Source organism: Macaca nemestrina, chromosome 4 (genome assembly GCF_043159975.1).
Source record: "Macaca nemestrina isolate mMacNem1 chromosome 4, mMacNem.hap1, whole genome shotgun sequence".
NCBI classification, from domain to species: Eukaryota; Metazoa; Chordata; class Mammalia; order Primates; family Cercopithecidae; genus Macaca; species Macaca nemestrina.
The window spans coordinates 20,356,288-20,379,322 of NC_092128.1; the positions used below are offsets into that span (position 1 = coordinate 20,356,288).

The 23,035-nt window shown below is 44.5% G+C and overlaps 1 protein-coding gene across 5 annotated transcripts in view; it reads left to right on the forward strand.

The window, feature by feature from the left end:
• The window catches only part of LOC105471309 (SVOP like), a 103,218-nt gene that overhangs the window by 41,026 nt on the left and 39,157 nt on the right, over positions 1-23,035 (forward strand). For all 5 annotated transcript variants that reach the window (XM_011723727.2, XM_011723728.2, XM_011723731.2 and 2 more), the window contains 3 exons: positions 3,055-3,118; positions 9,582-9,707; positions 12,127-12,255. In XM_011723727.2, coding sequence (XP_011722029.1) covers positions 3,055-3,118; positions 9,582-9,707; positions 12,127-12,255 — 319 coding nt within the window. The remainder of the gene's footprint in view (positions 1-3,054; positions 3,119-9,581; positions 9,708-12,126; positions 12,256-23,035) is intronic.

Consider the following 23,035-nt stretch of genomic DNA (forward strand, 5'->3'; position numbering starts at 1 on the left):
ACATTGGTTCCATCTGGAAGGGCAGGACAACTCAAAGGGTGGGGGGCTTCCAGACCACAGGTAGATGTAAATCCAGACCACAGGTAGATGTAAACATATGACTTTTTTTTTTTTTTTTGAGATAGAGTCTTGCTCTGTTGCCCAGGCTGGAGTGCAATGGCACAATCTCAGTTTGCTGCAACCTCTGCCTCCTGGGTTCAAGCAATTCTCCTGCCTCAGCCTCCAAGTAGCTGGGATTACAGATGCCTGCCACCATGCCTGGCTAATTCTTTGTATTTTTAGTAGAGATGGGGTTTTGCCATGTTGGCCAGGCTAGTCTTGAACTCCTGACCTCAGGTAATCTACCTGCCTTGGCCTCCCAAAGTGCTAGGATTACAGGTGTGAGTCACCATGCCCGGCTGATCTAAACATATTCTGATTGGCATTGGTTGAAAGAGTTGTCAGTAGAAAAGAATGTCTAGTTTAAGGCATTCTGGTCTCCACAACCAAGGTTTTATCATGCAAATGAAGCCTCCAGGTAGCCAGCTTCAGAGAAAATAGATTGTAAATGTTTCTTACCGACTTAAGGGCTGCGTCGATGTTAATACTGGAAAGGTATAATGAGGCATGTCCGACCGCACTTCCTGTCGTGGCCTGAACCAGTCTTTCAGGTTAAATTTTAGAGTATCCTGGCTGAGGAGGGAATCCATTCAGATGGTGGTGGTTGGGAGGTGAATGGGGGCGGGGGGACGGGATGCTTCAAATTTTATTTCCGATTTACAGCATTAATAAGTTACAGATGTATGGAAGTCACTTGTGCAAATTCAGTTTGAGCTTTGTTTGGTTTTTAGTGATAGCTGCTTATTTAATGCTCCAGCAGGAGCAATTTTCTCCTTAAAATGATGCTTGATGGTGAGGCTAACAGAGTGCTAGATCAAGCATGTGCTCATTTTTTCATAAGGTTATTCATTGTTTTGTAGATGTGTAATATTTTGTTACAGTAAATGCTAATGAAAAGTGCCATATTAGGTAACAAAAATGTCAACCCAGGCTGGGCACTGTGGCTCGCACCTGTAATCTGAGCACTTTGGGAGACTGAGGCAGATCCCTTGAGCCCAGGAGTTCAAGACCAGCCTGAGCAACATAGTGAGACCCTCTCTCTTCAAAAAAAAATTTTTTTTGAAGTCAATCCAAACATCATTTATTAATTTCTTAAATTTGTTGGAAGAGTTTAGTTTGACCATAAGCCCCTGTAACATTTAGGAGTAACTATTTTTAAGAACTATCACCCTATGATTGAAGACTCCTCTTGTAAAAGGGAGGGGGGGGAATATGTCAGATGGGATCGAACTAGAGTGACTCCATCTTGAATAGGGACTGGGTAAAATGAGGCTGAGACCTGCTGGACCGCATTCTCAGGAGGTTAGGCGTTCCTAGTCACAGGAAGAGATAGGCGATCAGCAGGACTGCTTTCACAAGATACAGGTCACAAGAGACCCCGCTGATAAAACAAGGTGTGGTAAAGAAACTGGCCTAAACCCACTAAAACCAAGATGGCGACCAAAGCGAGCTCTGGTTGTCTTCACTGCTTTTTATACTCTAATGATAATGTATTAGCATGCCAAAAGACACTCCCACTGGTGCCAGGACAGCTTGCAAATGCATGGCAATGTCCAGAAATTACCCTAAATGGCCTAAAATAGGGAAGAACCCTCAGTTGCAGGAATTCCCCACCCCTTGAATTAACAGGGCCCCTTGGGCTCTTCTCTTCTTAGTGCCTTGGAGCAGGTTTTTCTTAAAATATTTTAGGAGATGTCAAAGCACCTAATTACTGCCTTCATGTGTTAGAGAAAGAATTGTTCTTCCCTGGGGCATACTGTAAACTTTGAGCTTTGAAGCCCTAAAGGAGTAGAAGCTAAGTAAAAATGTAAAACATACCCCAGGAAACAGCTCAATAAATACGTTAAAATCCCCAAATTCTGGCTAATAACAGCAGCAGAGAAGAGCAATTAGAAAACTGATGGAATATGTTTCCATTTATTCTATTCACAAAGAAAATATGTACTTAATTAGAAACTTGTGCCTTGACTGTCCTCATGAATTGAGAGAACTATTTACCTTCTCTTGGGTGTATTTTCATTTGCCAATATGTTTTAGAAAAGAGAATCAGGCTGAGTGCAGTGGCTCACCCCCGTAATCCCAGCCCTTTAGGAAGCCGAGGTGCAACAGTTGCTTGAGGCCAGGATTGGCAATATAGCAAGATCCCATCTCTACAAAAAATTAAAAAATCAACCGGGTGTGGTGGTGAGCACCTGTAATCCCAGCCACTTGAGAGGCTGAGGTGAGAGGATCTCTTGAGCCCAGGAGTGTGAGGCTGCAGTGAGCTGTGATCAAACCACCGTACTCCAACCTAGGAGACAGCCAGACTTTGCCTCATAAATAAATAAATAAATAAAAGGGAATCAGGCTTGGGAAAACATTTTGCCAGTGCTTCCCTTGGCAAAACAGATAAGGCTTATATTTCTTTCTTTTTTTTTCTTTTTGAGATGGAGTTTTTCTCTTGTTGCCCAGGCTGGAATGCAATGGCACAATAACGGCTCCCCACAACCTCCACCTCCTGGGTTCAAGTGATTCTCCTGCCTCAGGCTCCTGAGTAACTGGGACTACAGGCATGCGCCACCACACCTGGCTAATTTTGTATTTTTAGCAGAAACGGGGTTTTTCCATGTTGTCCAGGCTGGTCTTGAACTCCCGACCTCAGGTGATCCACCCACCTCGGCTTCCCAAAGTGCTGGGATTATAGGTGTGAGCCACCGCACCCGGGCAGGCTTACATTTCTTAAGTGTTAGAAGGTTTCAAGTATTGGGAGTAAAGATGTAAACTCAGGAGCAGCTGTCAGTTTAGTTCTTAGTGTTCTCTTATGTGGATATTAGCTGTCACAATTCTCTTCTGATATATAATCGACATCTATGCTTTTGAATTCTTTATCCCTGTGACAAGAAAAACTGATTATTTTTTAAAAGATTATTTAGTTTTTTTAAAACGAAATTGTGCTTTTTCCCGCTTCCTGTTTAGGTTAATCATAAAGACTGAATTTTTGCCCACGAAATACCGAGGCTATATGTTACCCTTGTCTCAGGTAAGGCAACATAGGAGTTCTACGTGCCTTTGGCATCCTATGGGATATGATGTACATACAGGTATACCTTGGAAATATTGCTGGTTTGGTACCAGATGGCGGCAATTAAGTGAGTGTCAGAAGAAAGTGAGTCACACGACCTTTTTGGTTTCTCAGTGTGTGTAAATGTTATGTTTACACTATACTAAAGTTTAGTAAGTGTGCAATAGCATCATGTCTAAAAAGCAAGCTACACACCTTAATTTTAAAATACTTGATTGCTGATAAATTCTGATGATCTCCTGAGACTTTAGAGGATCATAATCTTTTTGCTGGTAGAAGGTCTTGCCTCAGTGTTGATGGCTGCTGGCTGATCAGGGTGGTGGTTGCTGAACATTGGGGTGGTTGTGGCAATTCCCTAAACAAAGATAACAATGAAGTTTGCCACATCAATGGACTTATTTTCCTGAATGATTTCTCTGTAGGATGCAATGCTGTTTGATAGCATTCGACCCACAGTAGAGAAACTCTTTCAAAATTGCAGTCAGTTCTCCCAAACTGTGCCACTGCCTTATCAACTAAGTTTATGAATATTCTAAATTCTTTGTTGTCCTTTCAACAACGTCATAGCCTCTTTACCAGAGTAGATTTCATCTCAAGAAATCACTTCTGTTGCTTATCCATAAGAATATAATCCTATAATATATATTACAGTAATAAATGAATATATACATATACTACACAAATATAGTATATATCACACTAATATATTGATGTACATATATGTAAATTATATGTAAATATATTAGTATAATATATACATAGTATATATACATTTATATGCACATATATTACTGTAGAGTGTGTGTGTAGGGGTGTGTGTGTATGTGTGTGCATGTGTAGCTTATATCACCTTGGAGGATAAGTGAGGCTCTTATATTTTTATTTTATTTTTTTTGAAACAGAGTTTCACTATTGTTGCCCAGGCTGGAGTGGAATGGCGTGGTCTCAGCTCACTACAACCTCTGCCTCCTGGGTTCAAGCAATTCTCCTGCCTCAACCTCCCGAGTAGCTGGGATTACAGATGTGTGCCACCATGCCCGGCTAATTTTTTATATTTTTAGTAGAGATGGGGTTTCACCATGTTGGCCAGGCTGGTCTCAAACTCCTGACCTCAGGTGATCCACCTGCCTTGGCCTCCCAAAGTGCTGGGATTACTGGCGTGAGCCACTGTGCCCAGCCGGCTCTGATTTGTTTTTTTTGAGACAGGGTCTTGCTCTGTCCCCCAGGCTGGAGTTCGGTGGTGCGATCTCAGCTTACTGCAACCTCTGCCTCCTGGGCTCAAGTGATCCTCCCACCTCAGACACCCGAGTAACTGGGATTACAGGTGTGCACCACCATGCCATCTGATTTTTGTATTTTTTGTAGAGATGGGGGTTTCTCCATGTTGCCTAGGCTGGTCTCGAACTCCCAAGCTCAAGCAATCCGCCCGCCTCGGCCTCCTAAAGTGCTGGGATTACAGGTGCGAGCCACTGTGCCCAGCAGGCTCTGATTTCTTTAAAAAAAAAAAAAAAAAGGAAGTGAAACAGGAAAGAAAAAATTTATATATATTTTTTTTTCTTTCCTGTTTCACTTCCTTTTTTTTTTTTTTTTTTCCTGTGGAGATGTGGTTTCACTATGTTGACCATGCTGTTCTGAAACTCATGGCTGTTCTCCTGCCTCAACCTTCCAAAATGTTGGGATGACAGGTGTGAGCCATCTTGCCTGGTGAGCAATAATATTTTAAAAAACCTTTTATTCTGAGAAGTAGGTCTCAACAGTGGTCTTAAAATACTCAGTAAACTGCCTGTAGTCCCAGCTACTCGGGAGGCTGAGGTGGGAGAATCGCTTGAACCTGGGAGGTAGAGGTTGCACTGGGCCAAGATTGTACCACAGCATTCCAGCCTAGGCGACAGAGTGAGACTTCTTCTCCAAAAAAAAAAAAAAAAAAAAATACTCAGTAAACCATGCTGTAAACAGACATGCCGTCATCCAGGTTTTGTTGTTCTATTTCTAGAGCACAGACAGAGTAGATAGCATCATTTAAACAATTTATTTTATTCATATATGGATTTACATATTTTGGGTATATGTGTGGTAATACATTCGTGTAATCAAATCAGGATAATTGGGATATACATCATCTTATCTCTTCTGTACACTAGGAACCTGTGAATTACTCTCTTCTAGCTATTTTGAAATGTACAGTCAATTAATATTAACTACAGTCACTCTACTGATCTAGCAGACACCAGGACTTATTTCTTCCGTGTGTTTATTCGTGCACAAGATTTAGCATTTTTTTTTTTTTTTTTTTTTTGAGGGAGAGTCTTGCTTTATTGCCCAGACTGGAATGCAGTGGGACAATCTTGGCTGGTTCCAAAGAATGGACAAAGAATGGACAAAGTATTGCCCACTCCAGTCTGGGCAATAAAGCAAGATTCTCTCTCAAAAATGAAGAATGAAGAACCAAAGAATGAAGGCCCAAGGAGAGGAGAGAAACCAAAGAATAGCCAGCCAGTGGAGCCATGAGAACCCACGACATTTATTGAGTTCATGTCTTATGTAGGTGCAGTTTGTGGTGCCCCCAAACGATGAAAATAATTGTTTTGTAGAAGATACATAGAAAATCGTGGGCCACAGACTACCGTAACAGATGGAAAAATGATAAAGTTTGAAATATTGTGAGAATTACTAAAACATAGCAGAGATATTAAGTGGGCACATGCTATTGGAAAAATGGCACCAATAGACTTGCTTAAGGCAGGGTTGCAACAAACCTTCAATTTGTTTTAAAAAAATTGCAATATTTGCAAAGTGCACTAAAGCAAAGCACGATTAAAGGGAGGTATGCCTGTGCATGTTTATTTTTGGCTGGTTGATTGTTCTTCAGTTGATACACTGTCTATTATTTTGTACCAACCAAAGAGGCCTGGGAATGCTTGAAGCCATACGTCCAATTCCAAGGTTTTCTGAGCCCAGGATGATCATCATCCAACAGCATTTAGAACACAGCGACCAAATAGTCCAATGACCGGTTTCACTGGAATGACAGAAGCCTAGGAATGCATCCAGGATAAACTTTCTTCCCCATTGAGCTTCAGTAGTAGGCCCCAGCTGCTACCCCTTTAGGCTGTCCTACCTCCCTTCCAAGGATCCTGGTGGTTGCAAGTCCAGAACTGGCTCATACCTGAGGGAATGGGCCAAAATTGCCTCCTTTAGGTGGTCCCAATCCCTCCTCAGGCCCCTGATGGCCATTGATTAGAGGTTTTGAATCCAGAAAACAGGTCAGTCTAGGTGCCCTGTCCCATCTATACTTAACCAAAAGCCCTGAATTTTCAGAGGAACCAAGAAAAAGATGACCCTTCCCACTGAAGCCTTTATACACTTGGCAATAAATAAAGCAGTAGGAAAATACTTTCAAATTTATTTTTTGTTAATAAACATAGGTGACTTTTTTTTTTTTTTTTTGAGACAAAGTCTCGTCACCCAGGCTGGAATGCAGTGGCGTGACCTTGGCTCACTGCAACCTCTGCTGCCTCGGTTCAAGTGATTCTCCTGCCTCTAGAATGGCTGGGACTACAGGCATGCGCTGCCATGCCTGGCTAATGTTCTCTATTTTTAGTGGAGACGGGGTTTCACCATGTTGACCAGGCTGGTCTGTAACTCCTGATCTCAAGAGATCCACCCGCCTCGGCCTCCCAACGTGCTGGGATTACAGGTGTGTGCCACCATGCCCGGCCTGACAAAAAAATTTTAAAAGAATCTAACAGGTACTGGATAGTGCTGCTTTTCAATCCCTGCAGCTCTCTTCTAATCTTTGTCAAGATGGAGGCACAGGCCGGGTGCGGTGGCACACACCTATAATCCCAACAGTTTGGGAAGCTGAGGCAGGCAGATTGTTTGAGCCAAGGAGTTTGAGACCAGCCTGGGCAACATGGTGAAACTCCACCACTACAAAAAAAAAAAAAAAAATTAAAAAATTAACTGGGGCTATTGGTGTGTGCCTGTAGTTCCAGCCACTCATGAGGCTGAGGTGGGAGGATCACTTAAGCTCAGGAGACCAAGGGACTGAGGCTGCAGTGAGCCATTTATTGTGCCACTATACACCAGTCTGGGCAACAGAGTGAGATTCTGTCTCAAAAAAAAAAAAAAAAAAAACAGACAAAAAACCAAAAACTGGAGGCTTGGGAGTGCTTGGGTCTTACATGTGGTGTTATTGACTGAGCATGGCCCTACTCAAGCTCCCCTATGGACATTTTCTCTTCCACCTGTGCCTCTTACTCTGCCATGCTTCCTGGTTCTGTCTCTCCCTTGCTTGTCTTATTTTCCATGTCTCCTGGGTCATCTAATATGCTCCAATACTGGGCTGGGTGCAGTGGCTCATGCCTGTAATTCCAGAACTTTGGGAGGCTGAGGCAGGTGGATCACTTGAGGTCAGGAGATGGAGATGAGCCTCGTCAACATGGTGAAACCCTGTCTCTTATACTAAAAATACAAAAAGTAGCCAGGCGTGGGGGCATGCACTTGTAATCCCAGCTACTCAGGAGGCTGAGGCAGGAGAATTGCTTGAACCTGGGAGGCAGAGACTGCAGTGAGCTGAGATCGCGCCACTGCACTCTACCCTGGGCAGCAGAGTGAGACTCAAAAAAATATACGTATATATATAAATATATATATGAGGTGATATATATATATATATATTTTTTCATTCCAATACTTTACCCCGAGCCCTGAATTTTTTTTTATTTTTAGAGACAGCTTATCTCTCTGTTACACAGGCTGGAGTACATTGGTGTGATCACAGCTCCCTGCAGCCTCGAACTCCTGGGCTCAAGTGATCCTTCCACCTCAGCCTCCTGAGTAGCTGGGACTACAGGTGCATGTCATGGTGCCTAGTGAATTAAAAAAAATTTATTTTTGTGGAGATGGGGCCTTGCTTTGTTGCCCAAGCTAGTCTCAAACTCCTGGCTGCAAGTGATTCCCCCACCTCAGCCTCCCGAAGTGTTGGGATAACAGGCATAAGCCACCGCACTGGCCCCAAAATCTTCCTCTACAACCTAGAGCGCCTCCTTAACCTTCAGACCTAGGCAGCCAATGACCTGATAGTTACTTGAATGTCTTACAGGCTCCTCAATACAAGATACTCAGAACTAATCACTTCTTCCTCTGAAGCCTCTTATTTCTGTTTCCAATCTCAGTTAATAGCAAACACTTTCCCCTCAGTGATCTTGCACACAAACTCAGGAGGCATCCTGGGCCCTCCCTGTCCCTCATCCCCAATCACAAGCCCCTACTAACACACCCTCTATTATTAGACCTTCAGTCCAAATGTCCATCAGCGAACCCTGTCACCTTTATCTCCGAAATGTGTTCATCCACCCATTAAAAAATTTTTGTACAATTAATGTGTTGAAAATGTGTCAATTAAAAATAAGAATTTTGCTGGGTGCGGTGGCTCATGCCTGTAATCCCAGCACTTTGGGAGGCCAAGGCGGATGGATCACGAGGTCAGGAGTTTGAGACCAGCCTGACCAACATGGTGAAACCCCGTGTCTGCTAAAAATACAAAAATTAGCCAGGAGTGGTGGTGCGCACCTGTACTCCCAATTACTCAGAGGCTGAGGCAGGAGAATTGCTTGAACCTGGGAGGCAGAGGTTGCAGTGAGCTGAGATTGCGCCACTGCACTCCAGCCTGGGTGAGAGAGCAAGACTCCATCCCAAAGAAAACAAAACAAAAAACAAACCTGTTTTTTCACCATTCACTACTAAAATCCCATTCAATGCTACGTCACTGACCTGGTCTACTGTAGTAGCCTTGTTACTGGCCCGCTCATTCATTGCCTCTTTGGCAATGTTGTCCCTGATGACTCAAGTCCCACTCTATCACATTTTTCCATTTTCTTTACAGGCCTTATCGCTTTCTGAAATAATCTTCATTTTTGTTGGTAACAGTTCTTTAGTGATGAAATAGTCACCCTGGGCTAGGTGCAGTGGCTTACGCCTGTAACCCTAGCACTTTGGGAGGCCAAGGCGGGTGGATCATTTGAGGTCAGGAGTTCGAGACCAGCCTGGCCAACATGGTGAAATCCTGTCTCTACTAAAAATACAAAAAAAATGAGTTGGGCATGGTGGCACGTGCCTGTAATCCCAGCTACTTGGGAGGCTGAGGCATGAGAATCACTTGAACCCAGGAGGCAGAGGGTTCAGTGAGCCGAGATTGCATCACAGCACTCCAGCCTGGGTGAAAGAGTGAGACCCTGTCTCAAAACAAAAGCAAAAAAAAAAAAAAGGCAAAATGCTGGACAAGGTGGTTCCCAAAAGAGGATATGTAAAGCACATGGGACAGAAGGAATTTTAATCTTTTTTAAAATATATTTTTCTCCTTTTTTTTTCATTGTCATAATTCCCCAAAGAACTTTAATCTTGGACTTCTCTCCCCTAGGTGTTCTGGCTTGCGGGCTCGCTGCTCATCATTGGCCTGGCCTCTGTGGTCATCCCCACCATCGGGTGGCGCTGGCTCATCCGCATCGCCTCCATCCCAGGCATCATCCTCATCATGGCCTTCAAGGTGGGGAAGCAGTCATGGCTCCTTCCTGTCTCCTCCTCCTGCTGGTCCAGTGGCCTTCATGCCCCACAAATATCTATCTTTGTTTTTTTTTTCCTCAAGACAGAGTTTCTGTTTGTTGTCTAGGCTGCAGCGCAGAGACATGAGCTCGGCTCACTGCAGCCTCTGCCTTCCAGGTTCAGGTGATTCTCCTGCCTCAGCCTCCTGAGTAACTGGTATTACAGACATGCACCACCACACCCAGCTAATTTTTGTATTTTTAGCAGAGAAGGGGTTTCATTACGTTGGCCAGGTTGATCTCGAACTCCTGGCCTCAAGTGATCTGCCCACCTCAACTTCCCAAAGTGCTGGGATTACAGGCGTGAGCCACTGTGCCTGGCCATCTTTCTCACATCCTATTACCTTTACTGGGGAGTCTGTCTCAACCAGCGAGCAGCCCTCACCTCCCTTAGCCTGCCTCATTGCCCCTCTTCCTAGAAGTTTTCCCTGACAGCTCCGTTGTGTTTTTGCTGACTCCACTTTATCCTTCAGCACCCACCTGTTGGATGCTGTTGACATATTCCCAGGCCACCACAGGCCTACTGGCTGGCGTGTCCTCCTCTCCCACTCTGTAAGCTGTTCAACTGTAGAATCATCATCTTCCTTAGTTTGCAGTAAAATTCTACTCATTGTTCAAAGACAAGATTGACCGCTTGGCAGAACAGGGTTTTACTTTGGTGTCACCTACCCTATGGAATCAAAGAATGTCAGAATTTAGAAAGGTCCTTGATAGCCATTCATTCTAAACCTTGACTCAATACGGGTGCCATCTTCCAGTAAGTCACCAAAATGACCAACACAAAGGGAAAGAGGAGAGGTCACCAGACCTCTTAGACAACATGGAGTTGTTCCTTTGGCCACATACCTATGAATCTGTAAGAAAGGTGATACTGTAGACATCAAGGGAATGGGTGCTGTTCAAAAGGAATGCCCCCAGGTGTTACTGTGGCAGAACTGGAGGAGTCTATGATGTTATTCAGCATGCTGTTGGCATTGTTGTAAACAAGCAGGTTATGGGCTAGATTCTTGTTAAGGGAATTCGTGTGCATATTGAGTACACTAAGCACTCTAAGAGCCGAGATAGCTTCCTGAAACTTGCAGAAAATGATCAGAAAAACAAGCCGGCTGGGCGCGGTGGCTCACACCTGTAATCCCAGCACTTTGGGAGGCCAAGGCGGGTGGATCACTAGGTCAGGAGTTCGAGACCAGCCTGACCAACATGGTGAAACCTCGTCTCTACTAAACATACAAAAATTAGCTAGGCGTGGTGGTGCGTGCCTGTAATCCCAGCTATTCAGGCTGAGGCAGGAGAATCGCTTGAACCTGGGAGGTGGAGGTTGCAGTGAGCCGAGATCGCACCACTGCACTCCAGCCTGGGCGACAGGGCGAGACTCCATCTCAAAAAACAAAACAAAACAAAAAAGGAAGCCAAAGGGTAGGTTACCTGGGTTCAGCTGAAGCACCAGCCCTTTTCCACCCAGAGAGGCACATTTGTGAGAACCATGGTGGGGAGCCTGAGCTGCTGGAAACTTCTCCCTATGAATTCATGGCATATTAAGTGCAAAAAATAAAAAGACCTCTGGACTGTTTTTAAAAAAGGGATTTTGGAGGTGTTGAAGGAGGGGACTTCTGACTGTGGAAGAGATTATGTGCTGGGAAACTGTCATATTGCTGTGGAGGCTGGGCATGAGGCAAGAGGAAAAAGGCTGGAAAATCAAAAGTGTCAGAATAACCAAGAGGGGGGACCCAAACTGCCCTCTCTGGCCATGGGAATGTGGGGCCAGGTGCTGCTGTGGAGGTGCTTTTTTGAGGAAGAGCCAACAGCCTTGATTGCGTGAGGTGTGAGAGATGGGAGGTGGTCAGAGTTGAGTCTCCAGCTTCAGTGGAAGCCCATACTATTTTCTGCGTGCAATGTTCAAACTATTCAGCGTTCAGTGGGTTGAGGGCCTTGACAGTCAGAACTGATTCTTCACCATGTGGGTGCTGGAGCCCCCTGCTCCTGTCACCCTTTGGCGGTTGCATGGTGGGGAGGTCCTGGGGTTCCTGGGGAGGGGGTGGAGAGAGGCGCCTGTGGCAGTGGCTATTTACCAATTGAAAGTGAGAATTGCGTTATGTTAACAACTAGGTTGGGTCCTATTGGTGCTAAACTGAGTATCAGCCTGCCATCATCCTAGAAGGCACTATGATAAGGAGAACATGACCTTTTTTGTTCCAAATCAACTTTGAATCCAACAGAATACCTGCTACATTGCATGCGTTTAAGCTGGCACATACTTTTCCTATCTTGGGAAACTAGGACTGTACAGTGTATAGAGCAATAATAGCTGTACTCCTGGGTTCTATAGCAGTGGCCACTCTGATGTTCTTTGTAATCTCTACCCAGTTTATTCCTGAATCTGCCCGGTTCAATGTCTCCACTGGAAACACTCAGGCTGCCGTGGCCACTCTGGAGCACATTGCCAAGATGAACCGCTCAGTCATGCCGGAGGGGAAGCTGGTGGAGCCCGTCCTGGTGAGTGCTGACACCCGAGGTCTTCTCCCATCACCAGTGGCCACTGGGAAATCCCCTAAGTTGTGGAAGGCTGGAGGGAGGGGGGAGCCTTGCTCTCTAGTCCTGTCCTAGAGGCAGGGCCATGGCCAGGAAAGATGTGAGGCTACATTCATTTTCACTGTGAGCCATGGGACCCTGGTGAGTTACCTACCTTTGTTTTTCTTATCAATAAAATAGGAATATTAACATCCACCTTGCAGAGCTAATCACATGATTTGGCATCATTGTCAATAGATGGGAGATTGTTTTCTTTTTTGTACTGGCCTTGTTTTGTTTTGTTATGAAGGTTATAAACCTCATTACATGACTTTTTTCATCTCTCTGAAATAGTTTCTATAAGGTAGGTGTTAACCTCCTTGAACATTTGGTGAAATTTGCCTATAGAGTAGTTTGCCTGATATCTATTTTGAGGGGTTAGAGGATAGCAAGACATTGTTGAGCAGAGTTCCTTTTTATTATTATTATTATTTTTTGAGACAGTCTGGCTCTTTCCCCCAGGCTGGAGTGCAGTGGCACAGTCTCGGCTCACTGCAAGCTCCGCCTCCCAGGTTCACGCCATTCTTCTGCCTCAGCCTCCCATGTAGCTGGGACTACAGGCGCCTGCCACCACACCCGGCTAATTTTTTGTATTTTTTTAGTAGAGATGGGGTTTCACCGTGTTAGCCAGGATAGTCTCGATCTCCTGACCTCGTGATCCCAGTCACCTCAGCCTCCCAAAGTGCTGGGATTACAGGCATGTCTAAATTGTGGTAAAATATACGTAACATAAAATTTATTTATTTATTTATTTATTTATTTTTTTTTTTTTTTTGAGACGGAGTCTCGCTGTGTCACCCAGGCTGGAGTGCAGTGGCGCGATCTCGGCTCACTGCAAGCTCCGCCTCCCGGGTTTACGCCATTCTCCTGCCTCAGCCTCCGAGTAGCTGGGACTACAGGCACCCGCCACCACGCCCGGCTAGTTTTTTTGTATTTTTAGTAGAGACGGGGTTTCACCATGTTAGCCAGGATGGTCTCGATCTCCTGACTTCGTGATCCACCTGCCTCGGCCTCCCAAAGTACTGGGATTACAGGCTTGAGCCACCGCGCCCGGCCTAAAATTTATTATCTTAACAGTTTTTAAATGTATAGTTCAGTGATATTAAGTACATCTGTGTTGTTATGAAACCATAACCACCATCCATCTCCAGAACTCTTCATCTTACAAAGCTGAAATTCTATACTCATTAAACAAACACTTTGTTCCCCCTCCCCTGCCCTCTAAAAACCACCATCCTATTGTTTGTCTCTGTAAAACTGACTATTCTAGATCCCTCACACGTAGTATCATACAGTGTTTGTCTTTTTGTGACTGGTTCATTTCATTTCTCATAATGTCCTTAAGGTTCATCCATGTAGCATACATAGGTCAGAAGTTTCTTCCTTGTTAAGGCCGAATACTATTTCATTGTATGGATAGGCCACATTTTGCTTATGTGTTTGTTGATGAACACCTCTACTGTCTAGCTATTGACTGATGCTACTATGAACATGGGTGACCAGATAGCTCTTCAAGGCCTCTTTTTCTTCCTTCCTTCCTTCCTTCCTTCCTTCCTTCCTTCCTTCCTTCCTTCCTTCCTTCCTCCCTTCCTCCCTTCCTCCCTTCCTCCCTTCCTCCCTTCCTCCCTCCCTTCCTCCCTTCCTCCCTTCCTCCCTTCCTCCCTTCCTCCCTTCCTCCCTTCCTTCCTTCCTTCCTGAGATGGAGTCTCACTCTGTTGCTCAGGCTGGAGTACAGTGGCACAATCTTGGCTCACTGCAACCTCCGACTCCCTGATTCAAGCAATTCTCCTGCCTCAGCCTCCCAAGTAGCTCAGACTACAGGCGCCCGCCACCACGCCCAGCTAATTTTCGTATTTTTAGTAGAGACGGGGCTTCACCATGTTGACCAGGATGGTCTCGATCTCCTGACCTTGTGATCCGTCCAGCGAGGCTGTCTTTTCATTGCATTCTAGCATATGACTGATTTTTGTCCATGCATTAGTCTTATTACTTGAAGTATTTCTTTAACCTTATATGGCTTTGGACCTTACATTTTTTTGTTGTAGTTGTCTAAACTGAAGTTTTTTTTTTTTTTAATAATTTCAACTTTTATTTAGTTATGTTTGTGATGGGGTCTCACTCTGTCACCCAGGTTGGAGTGCACTAGTGCTGTCATAGCTCACTGTAGCCTTGACCTCCCAGGCTCAATCCTTCTACTTCAGCCTCCAGAATAGCTAGGACCACAGGTGTGTGCCACCACACCCAGCTAATTTTTAAATTTCTTGTAAACATGGGGTCTTGCTTTGTTGCTCAGGCAACTCCTGGGGTCAAGCGATCCTCCCTCCTGGGCCTCCCAAAGTTAGGGGATTACAGGTGTGAACCACTGTACCCAGCCGACTCTTATTTTAGATTCAGGGGGTGTGTGTGCAGGTTTGTTACCTGGGTCTATTCCCTGATGCTGAGGTTTAGGGTATCATTGAACCTGTCATCCAGGCAGTGAGCATAGTACCCACTAGTTAGATTTTCAGCCCTTGCCCTTTCCCTCCCCACTCTAGTAGTCCGCAGTGTCTATTGCTGTCCTCTTTATGTCCATGAGTATCCAGTGTTGAGCTCCCACTTAAAAGTGAGAACATAGGGTATTTGGCTTTCTGTTCCTGCATTAATTTTCTTAGGATAAGGGACTCCACCTGCATCCATGTTGCTGTAAAGGACATAATTTCATTCTTTTTTGTGGCTGCCTTAAACTGTTTAAAAATTTTAAAAAGGCTGGGTGCAGTGGCTCACGCCTGTAATCCCAGCACTTTGGGAGGTCGAGGCGGGTGGATCACCTGAGGTTGGGAGTTTCAGACCAGCCTGACCAACATGGAGAAACCCTGACTCTACTGAAAATTCAAAATTAGCCGGGCGTGGTGGCACATGCTTGTAATCCCAGCTACTTAGGAGGCTGAGGCAGGAGAATCACTTGAACCTGGGAGGCGGTGATTGCGATGAGCCGAGATCGCGCCACTGCACTCCAGTTGGGGCAACAAGAGCGAAACTCCATCTCAAAAATAAATAAATACAAATTTTTAAAAAAATCATTGTCTTTGAGAATGAAGGGCCTCAAATTCTATTTTCTCTCATGTTAACATATTGAAAGTAGCTTTGGCTAATATTTTCCATGTGCATTTTTTCAACTCTTTATTTTTAACCTTTCTATACTGCTTTGTTTTAAATGTATTTCTTGAGCCCGGGTGTGAGATAGCTCATGCCTGTAATCCCAGCACTTTGGGAGGGTGAGATGAAAAGATCACTTGAGGCCAAGATTTTGAGACCAGCCTGGGCATTAAAACAAGACCCCTCTTTACGCGCCCTACCCCCTGCAAAAAAAAACAAAGGCCAGACATAGTGGTGTACACCTGTAGTCCCAGCTAACTACTTCAGAGGTTGAGGCAGGAGGATTGCCTGAGCCCAGGAGGTCGAGGCTGCAGTGAGCTATGGAGGCTTGAGTCCAGGATGTCAAGGCTGTAGTGAGCTATGATCGCACTGCTGTCCTGGACCCTGTATTTTAGTAGCCTGGACAACAGAGCAAGACCCTGTCTCAAAAAAAGTATCTCTTGTAAAGCTATAGTTTATTTTTTTTTCCCCCTTTCTTTTCCTTTCTTTTCTTTTTTTCTTTCTCTCTTTTTTTATTTTTATTTTTGAGAAGGAGTCTCCCTCTGTCGCCCAGGCTGGAGTGCAGTGGCCGGATCTCAGCTCACTGCAAGCTCCGCCTCCCAGGTTTATGCCATTCTCCTGCCTCAGCCTCCTGAGTAGCTGGGACTATAGGCGCCTGCCATCTCGCCCTGCTAGTTTTTTTTTTTTTTTGTATTTCTTAGTAGAGACGGGGTTTCACCGTATTAGCCAGGATGGTCTCGATCTCCTGACCTTGTGATCCGCCCGTCTCGGCCTCCCAAAGTGCTGGGATTACAGGCTTGAGCCACCGCGCTCGGCCAACTTTTTTTTTTTTTTTAATAGAGACAGGGTTTCACAATGTTGGCTAGGCTGGTCTTGAACTCCTGATCTCACGTGATCCACCCACCTTAGCCTCCCAAAGTGCTGGGATTACAGGCATGAACCACTGCACCCAGTCGATATTCTGTCTTTCGATAATGAGTTGAACCCACTTACCTCTCCTGGCATATTTGGGCTTCTGTCATTTATTTTTATTTATTTATATATTTTTTGAGACAGAATCTTGCTCTGTTGCCCGGGCTGGAGTGCAGTGATGGGATCTCGGCTCACTGCAACCTCCACCTCCCGGGTTCAAGCAATTCTCCTGCCTCAGACCCCCAAGTAGCTGGGACTATAGGCATGTGCCACCATGCGCAGTTAATTTTTGTATTTTTTTAGTAGAGGTGGGGTTTTGCCATTTTGGCCAGGCTGGTCTTGAACTCCTGACCTCAGGTGATCCACCTGCCTCAGCTTCCCAAAGTGCTGGGATTACAGGTGTGAGCCACTGTGCCTGGCCTGTTATTTATTTTGTATTTCTTATGTGTGGCACAGTTTCAGGAAAATATTTTTTTCTTCTGAATCATGTCTTTCCTTTTCTCCTTGACTAACTTGTGTTAGATTGAGTTTGCCTTTCCCTCCCCTGTACTTCCTTTTATTGACTTGGAATTAATGTACTTTCTTTTATTCTAGAGGTAGCCCTTAACTATTGAAAACACTCCTTTACAATATTTAATATTATTTGCTACCTTTATCTGGTAACTGGTTTTTTTCTTTCTCCTCTCTCATTTATATGGCTTTGGACCTTAAATTCTTTTTTTTTCTTTAAACTGAATTGAAGTTTATTTTGTTTTTTTGTAATTTCAACTCTTATTTCAGCTATTTTTTGTGATGGGGTCTCACTCTGTTACCCAGGTGAGAGTGCAGTGGTGCAATCATAGTTCACTGCAATCTTGACCTCCCAAGCTAGACAATACAAGGACATTAAATATGATCTTGCCAATTACTGTTTTCCAAATCTTGTTTGCCCAGGATTTCAGTTACACTTTGTTCATAAGTTTTTCTAAATTGTCATGATTTTGGAGCCAGTATTTATTTAGATTAATTAACATTTTTATTGATTTTTGCAGTTTTTATTCCTAAGGAGTTTTTTGCATGTCCTTTCTATTGTGTTAATTCGGTTTTATTCTTTTTTTTTTTTTTTTTTTTGAGGTGGAGTCTCACTCTGCTGCCCAGGCTAGAGCACAGCGGCGCCATCTCAGCTCACTGAAACCTTCCCTTCCTGGGTCCAAGCGATTCTCCTGCTTTAGCCCCTCAAGTAGCTGGGATTACAGGCATGGGCCACCACGCCCACCTAATTTTTGTGTTTTAGTAGAGGGGTTTCACCATGTTGGCCAGGCTGGTGTCGAACTCCTGACCTCAAATAATCCACCTGCATTGGCCTCGCAAAGTGCTGGGATTACAGGTGTGAGCCACAACGCCCAGCCAATTTGTTTTATTTTTTGTTTATTTTATTTTTTATTTTTTGAGATGGAAGCTTGCTTTCTCACCCAGGCTGGAGTGCAGTGGCGCAGTCTCAACTCACTGCAACCTCCACCTCCCGGGTTCAAGTGATTCTCCTGCTTCAGCCTCCTGAGTAGCTAGGATTACAGGTGTCCGCCACCAAACCTGGCTAGTTTTTATATTTTTAGTAGAGATGCCATTTCACCATGTTGGCCAGGTTGGCCTCGAACTCCTGACCTCAAGTGATCTGCCTGCCTTGGCCTCCCAAAGTGCTGGAATTACAGGCTTGAGCTACTGTGTCCAGCTGATTTGGTTTTATTCTTAATATTGAAATGTTAGATCTCTGTGGGTTTAATTGGGTACAAGAAACATGCTACAGATTTAGCTTTGTTATATCCACATGACTAACCAGTTGCTCTGGGGGGTGTGTGTATGTGTGTGTGTGTATATATATATAGGTATATATTATATACACACACACACATACACATATATATACACACACGTATACATATATATATATATATATATATATATATATATATATATATATATATATATATATATATATATATATTTGAGATGGAGTCTCGCTCTGTCACCCAGGCTGTCGTGCAGTGGAGTGATCTCAGCTCACTGCAACCTCTGCCTCCTGAGTTCAAGTGTTTCTCGTGCTTCAGCCTCCCGAGTAGCTGGGATTACAGGTGTGCACCACCACATCTAACTAATTTTTGTATTTTTAGTAGAGATGGGGTTTCACCATGTTGGCCAGGCTCGTCTCGAATTCCTGGCCTCAAGTGATACACCCACCTCAACTTTCCAAAGTCCTGAGATTACAGGCGTACACCGCCATGCCCAGCCCATGATGTATATTTTTTGAATAATCCATTCATTATATATTTGAATCTGTTTTTGAATAATCTGTTCTAATAATAGATTTGTAGATTCAAGTATATATGGGGATTTATTATATGATAAAGAGCATTTCAAGTTGTTGAGAAAAGGATAGATAGGTTGGATATATGATGTTTTAATTATAGTATTTTATAGTATACTTTTCATTTCTGATAGGGTCAATTCCCCTGGTCAAACATCTTTTTCAGTATTTTTTCAGGCCTATTTTTCTAGAAAAATTTTGGAGCCACTTTATTAAGATCTACTCCCACCTTCCCCTTAAAATAAATAAATAAATTAATTAAAATAAAATAGGCCAGGCGCGGTGGCTCAAGCCTGTAATCCCAGCACTTTGGGAGGCCGAGCCGGGTGGATCACGAGGAGATCGAGACCATCCTGGCTAACACAGTGAAACCCCGTCTCTACTAAAAAAATACAAAAAGCTAGCCGGGCGTGGTGGCGGGCGCCTGTAGTCCCAGCTACTCTGGAGGCTGAGGCAGGAGAATGGCATAAACCTGGGAGGCGGAGCTTGCAGTGAGCTGAGATCTGGCCACTACACTTCAGCCTGGGCGACACAGTGAGACTCCGTCTCAAAAAAATAAATAAATAAATAAAATAAAATCTGGCCGGGTGTGGTGGCTCACACCTGTAATCCCAGTACTTTGGGAAGCTGAGGCGGGTGGGTCACCTGAGGCCATGAGTTCGAGACCAGCCTGGCCAACATGATGAAACCCTGTCTTTACTAAAAATACAAAAACTAGCCAGGCTTGGTGGCAGACGCCTGTAATCCCAGCTACTTGAGAGGCTGAGGCACGAGAATCGCTTGAACCCAGGAAGTGGAGGTTGCAGTGAGCCGAGATTATGCCACTGCACTCCTGCCTGGGCAACACCATGAAACTCTGTCTCAAAAATAAATAAACAAATAAATAATAAATAAATAAATAAATCCTATGAGAGTTTGAGATTTTGTTGACATTATAGGCTAATAATGTAGTGAGAATCAGTATCTTTATAATACTGAGTATTCTTGTCCTGCTGTAAGTGTATTTCCCCATTTATTTCTTTTTATTTTTCTCAGCAACATTTTATAACTAATGTTAGTACTGCACATTGCTTATAGAAATGTATTCCTATCCACTTTGTTTTAAAAAATTATTTTATAGACGAAATTCTAAAAATTATTTTTCTGCCAGGCATGGTGGCTCATGCCTGTAATCCCAGCACTTTGGGAGGCCGAGGCGGGCGAATCATGAGGTCAGGAGTTTGAGACCAGCCTAGCCAACATGGTGAAACCCCATTTCTACTAAAAATACAAAAAATTAGCTGGGCGTAGTGGTGCGTGCCTGTAGTCCCAGCTACTCCCAGCTACTCAGGAAGCTGAGGCAGGAGAATCGCTTGCATCTGGGAGGTGGAGGTTGCAGTGAGCTGAGATCGCACCACTGCACTCCAGCCCTGGTGACAGAGTGAGACTCTGTTCCAAAATATATATATATATATTTTTCTATCAGATTCATCACTTTTATTTTCTGTGTTGTATGGCTCACTTTTGTGGTGGTTCTCTGAAATATTTTTATAGCTTTGTAACTCTCTTAACAGCAGTTGCCAATTTCTTGATTGCTAAATGACACCCATTCCTTGTGAATTGGCTGAAGAAGCCATTTCCCTGGAGAACAGCAAGAAGCATTTTTAACATGAGTATCGGGCACATTTGGGCATGCGTGTGACCTAAACTAACTGCAAGACTTCACCATCTCCACATGTTCATCCCTAGTTCCTGCGTACATCCAGCTCCCTACCTTTCTCTCTCCATAGGACATTTATTCTTGGAGTTGACAAGTGTATAAATCTCATATTTATCAAGTTTAAAACAAAACTCCTGGCCGGGCGTGGTGGTTCACACCTGTAATCCCATTCCTTTGGGAGGCTGGGTCAGGAGGATTGCTTGAGGCCAGAAGTTCGAGACCAGTCTGGGCAATATGGTGCAACCCTACCCCCACCTCCATTCAAAAAGCAAAAGAAAAGTAAAATAAAGCAGAACTCCTCATTTTCCTCCTCCAACCAGCTTTGTTTTCCCCTTTTGAGTCTTTTCATTGTGGCAAAATATACATAACAAAAAATTTACCACATTAACTTTTTTTCTTTTTCTGAGATGGTTTTGCTCTTGTCGCCCAGGCTGGAGTGCAGTGGTGCAGTCTTGGCTCACTGCAACCACTGCTTGCTGGGTTCAAGTGATTCTCTTGCCTCAGCCTCCCAAGTAGCTGGGATTACAGGCATGCGCCACCACACCCGTCTAATTTTGTGTTTTTAGTAGAGATGGGGTTTCTCCATGTTGGTTAGGCTGGTCTCAAACTCCCGACCTCAGGTGATCCACCTGCCTTGGCCTCCCAAAGTGCTGGGATTACAGGCATAAGCCACTGCACCCGGCCCGTATTAACTTTTTAAAAAAATTTCTGAGACAGGATCTTGCTCTGTCACCCAGGCTGCAGTGCAGTGGTGCGATCTTGGCTCACTGCAGCCTTGACCTCCTGGGCTCAAGCAATCCTCCTGCCTAAGCTCCTGAGTAGCTAGAACTACAGGAGTGTGCCACCACGCCTGGCTATTTTTGTACAATTTTTTTGTAAAGACAGGATTTTGACATGTTGCCCAGGCTGGTCTTGAACTCCTGGGCTCAAACAATCCTCCCACCTCAGCCTCCAAAGTAGTTGAAATTGCAGGCATGTGCCACCATGCCTGGCTAATTTTTTCATTTTTATTTACTTGTTTTTTTAAAAGACAGGGTCTTGTTCTGTCATCCAAGCTGGAGTGCAATGGTGTGACCTTGGCGCATTGCAGCCTCAACCTGCTGAGCTCAAGTGATCCTCTTGCCTCTGCCTCCTGAATAGCTGAGACCATGGGTGCATACCACCACACCTGGCTAATTTTTTTTTTTTAATTATTTTGTTGCAAAAGGGTTTCACTGGCCCAGGCTGGTCTTAAATTTCTGGCCCCAACTGATCCTCCCACCTTGGCCTCCCAAAGTGCTGGAATTACAGATATGAGCCACCGTGCCTGGCCTTAATTTTCTTATTTTTTAATAGAGATGAGGTCTTGCTATGTTGCTTAGGCTGGTCTCAAATCCTGGCCTCAAGCAGTCCTCTCGTCTCTGCCTCCCAAAGTGCTGGGATAATAGGTATGAGCCACCGCACCAGAACCCCAGATTTTGATAGGATGAGGAAGGACAGGATCCAAGGATACTAGACATCTGGCAGAATGAGATGGCATCAACGCCAAGGCAGGGAATGAATGCATAACAGGGAGACCAGGAGGTACAGAGAAAAGCTGCTGGTGCACAACCTTGCTGGGGCAGGCAGGACCATGGGAAAGGCTCTTCTGCCCTCAGCTCATGCTCTGTGTCTGAGATGGGTCCATACCAGCAGTGCTACCCACGCCCTGAATCTTTGCATTCTCAGGATCCTGTAGCCACCATGGGACAAGTGATGTCCGAGTGTCCTACACACAGGCAAGAGGTGGGCTGCCCTGGGTGTTCCTGATTGGTTGCCGAGGACATCACTGATGACAAAAGTCTTGAATCCCACTACCATCTGGCCTGCATTTTAAGAGTGAGGTGGTGTGTGCTCTATAGTAATGCAAATATCGTGAGCGTTCGGTATGCCAAACCTTCCCCATATTCATCATTGTATTTTGGTAAGGTATTCTCACTTGCTTCTGTGGAATGTTGCCCCCGTTATTATATGTATCTCAAAACCTATTATAATCCTGGAGCAGGGCGTCTGTTCGTTTTGCATTGCTATAAAGGAATACCTGAGACTGGGTGACTGTTAAAAGAGGTTTATTTGGCTCATGGTTCTGCAGACTGTATAAGCATGGCACCAGCCCCTGCAGGGCTTCTGGTGAGACCTCAGGAAGCCTCTACTCATGACAGAGAGTGAACAGGGAGCAGGCACGTTCCATGGTGAGAGATGGAGCAAGAGAGGTGCTAGGCTCCTTTAAACCAGCTGTCGCCTGAACCGGTAGAGTGAGAACTCACTCATTCCTGCAGGGAGAGCACCAAGCCCTTCATGAGGGATCCGCCCCCATGACCAAAATACCTCCCATAAGGCTCCACCCCGACACTGGGGAACACATTTCAACTTGAGACTTGGAGGGGACAAATAACCAAACCATATTAAACAAGAAACCCCAATTTTCTTCCAAAGGATTCAGAATGATTCCATCATACTAGTTTATTTTTAAATATTGGAAATACACTCTCATGGGTTTGGAGTTCAGAAAGCTACTATTACAGCGTCAGCTCCCTTCTTCCTTCCTACCGAGATACTGACAATCACCTCTTACCCAGCAAAGCAGGGTGGGAGGATGA